Source organism: Octopus bimaculoides, chromosome 22 (assembly GCF_001194135.2).
Source record: "Octopus bimaculoides isolate UCB-OBI-ISO-001 chromosome 22, ASM119413v2, whole genome shotgun sequence".
Taxonomy (NCBI): domain Eukaryota; kingdom Metazoa; phylum Mollusca; class Cephalopoda; order Octopoda; family Octopodidae; genus Octopus; species Octopus bimaculoides.
Window position 1 is genome coordinate 9,340,102 of NC_069002.1, and position 1,740 is coordinate 9,341,841.

At 39.4% G+C, this 1,740-nt stretch overlaps 1 protein-coding gene across 1 annotated transcript in view; it reads right to left on the bottom strand.

Moving 5' to 3' along the window:
* The window catches only part of LOC106874146 (heparanase), a 12,298-nt gene extending 11,672 nt beyond the window's left edge, over window positions 1–626 (bottom strand). The window contains exon 1 of the mRNA XM_014921764.2: window positions 170–626. Coding sequence (XP_014777250.1) covers window positions 170–387 — 218 coding nt within the window. The 5' untranslated portion in view covers window positions 388–626. The remainder of the gene's footprint in view (window positions 1–169) is intronic.
* Window positions 627–1,740: the final 1,114 nt, after the last annotated feature.

Sequence of the window (1,740 nt, forward strand, 5' to 3'; positions counted from 1 at the left end):
TATATATATATATATTATATATATATATATATAAATGACTATATAAATTCAGATAAACAGAAGTGGGAGGAGTGAATGTATTCACATAGAAAATTGTGTATGTAAATAAGTGTATTTGTCAACTTATGTAAACAAACATAGAGAAGCATAAATATTTATATATATTTACCTGGTATCGAAATGAGCCCATTTGTCTCTCAAAAGACCAGAATCCAATGTTACTGACAGGAATCGGTCATTAAGTGTATGAAGGGCATAATCGAGGTCCAATTTAAGGGTAAACGTGTGATAGGGTTTGTAAGACACATGTTGCTCCTGGGAGTGGATCGCAGACGTGAAAAATGCTAAAACAACACCAAAACGAAGGATGTCCGGCATAAAAGACATCTCATTCCAAGACCAGTTCTATCCAAGATAGAACTGTGTTGTGACCTGTAGTATATTATTCTACGTAGTGTGAATAATAAAAGACACCAGCCGTGTCTTGTCGTCCAGTGTCAACTTGGATCTATCTTTAGATGTTTGTTTCTTTTGGAAAACGTCCCAAAACAATCTGAAATAAGAACGGAAGTAGTCACATTTCTCTCTCTCACTCATCTCACATTCGCTGACACAGTTCACTCCCACTCTCACTCTATCTGTTATCCTGTCTAGCCTCTCTCCTACTCTCACTCTTTCTATTGTCTCCCCATCTAACCACCCTCTCCCATTCTCTCTGCCTGCCAGTCGAATCTCCCTCTCCTACTCTCACTCTATCTGTTTTCCTGTCTAGTCTTTCTCCTACTCTCACTCTTTCTATTGTCTCCCCATCTAACCTCCCTCTCCCATTCTCTCTGCCTGCCTGTCAAATCTTCCTCTCCCACTCTCACTCAGTCTCTTTGGTCTGCCTATCTAACCCCTCTCTTTCTACCTGTCTGCCTATCTAATCTCTCTTACGCTCTGTTTAATCTTTCTCTCACTCTCTCTTTCTACCTGTCTGCCTATCTAATCTCTCTTACGCTCTGTTTAATCTTTCTCTCTCTTGCTACCTGTCTGCCTATCTAATCTCTCTCCTCTGTGTATCAGTCCTATAACTCTCTTTCCCTGTTAACTCTTTCTCTCTCGCTAGCCCTCTATCTCTTTCTTTTTATCTGTCTGCCTGTCTAATTTTTCTCCACCTCTTTCTCATTCTCATCTTCGCTCTTTCTATCTCTCCTTTTTCTCTGCTGCAACCCTTCTTTTCTCTTTCAATCTAATCAGCTCTGTTGCTGTCTGTCTCTCTCTTTATCCGTTTGCCTGTCTAATTTTCTCTCTTTCCATTCCTCTGACGCTCTCCCTACTTCTCTCACCCTTTCTTTGTAAATATCTCTATCTGTCTAATCTCTCTCCCCACTCTCTGTGTAATTCTCCCTTTTTCTATCTCTTTTTTATTCCGTTGCTATCCTGACTTACTTCTTTCTTTCCATCTCTCTTTCTTTCTAACCACCTTCATTTGCTTGTGGAATCTCTCCCTCTCTTTATCCTTTTGTTTTCTTTCCCTGTCTATATCTTCTACTTCATTGTCTTTGTCTATTTAATAAAATCCGTCATTTCTATTAATCTCTTGTCCGTTGATCTAACCAGAGTTCAGTATCTGCTTATCCAATCTCCCTCTCCATTGATCTAACCAATCCTCTATGTCCTGTCCCACTTATGGTTTCTCTCTGCCTTCTCTTTCTAGCTCTGTTTATTCATGTGTCCTTTATTCTCTTTTGTTCTTTT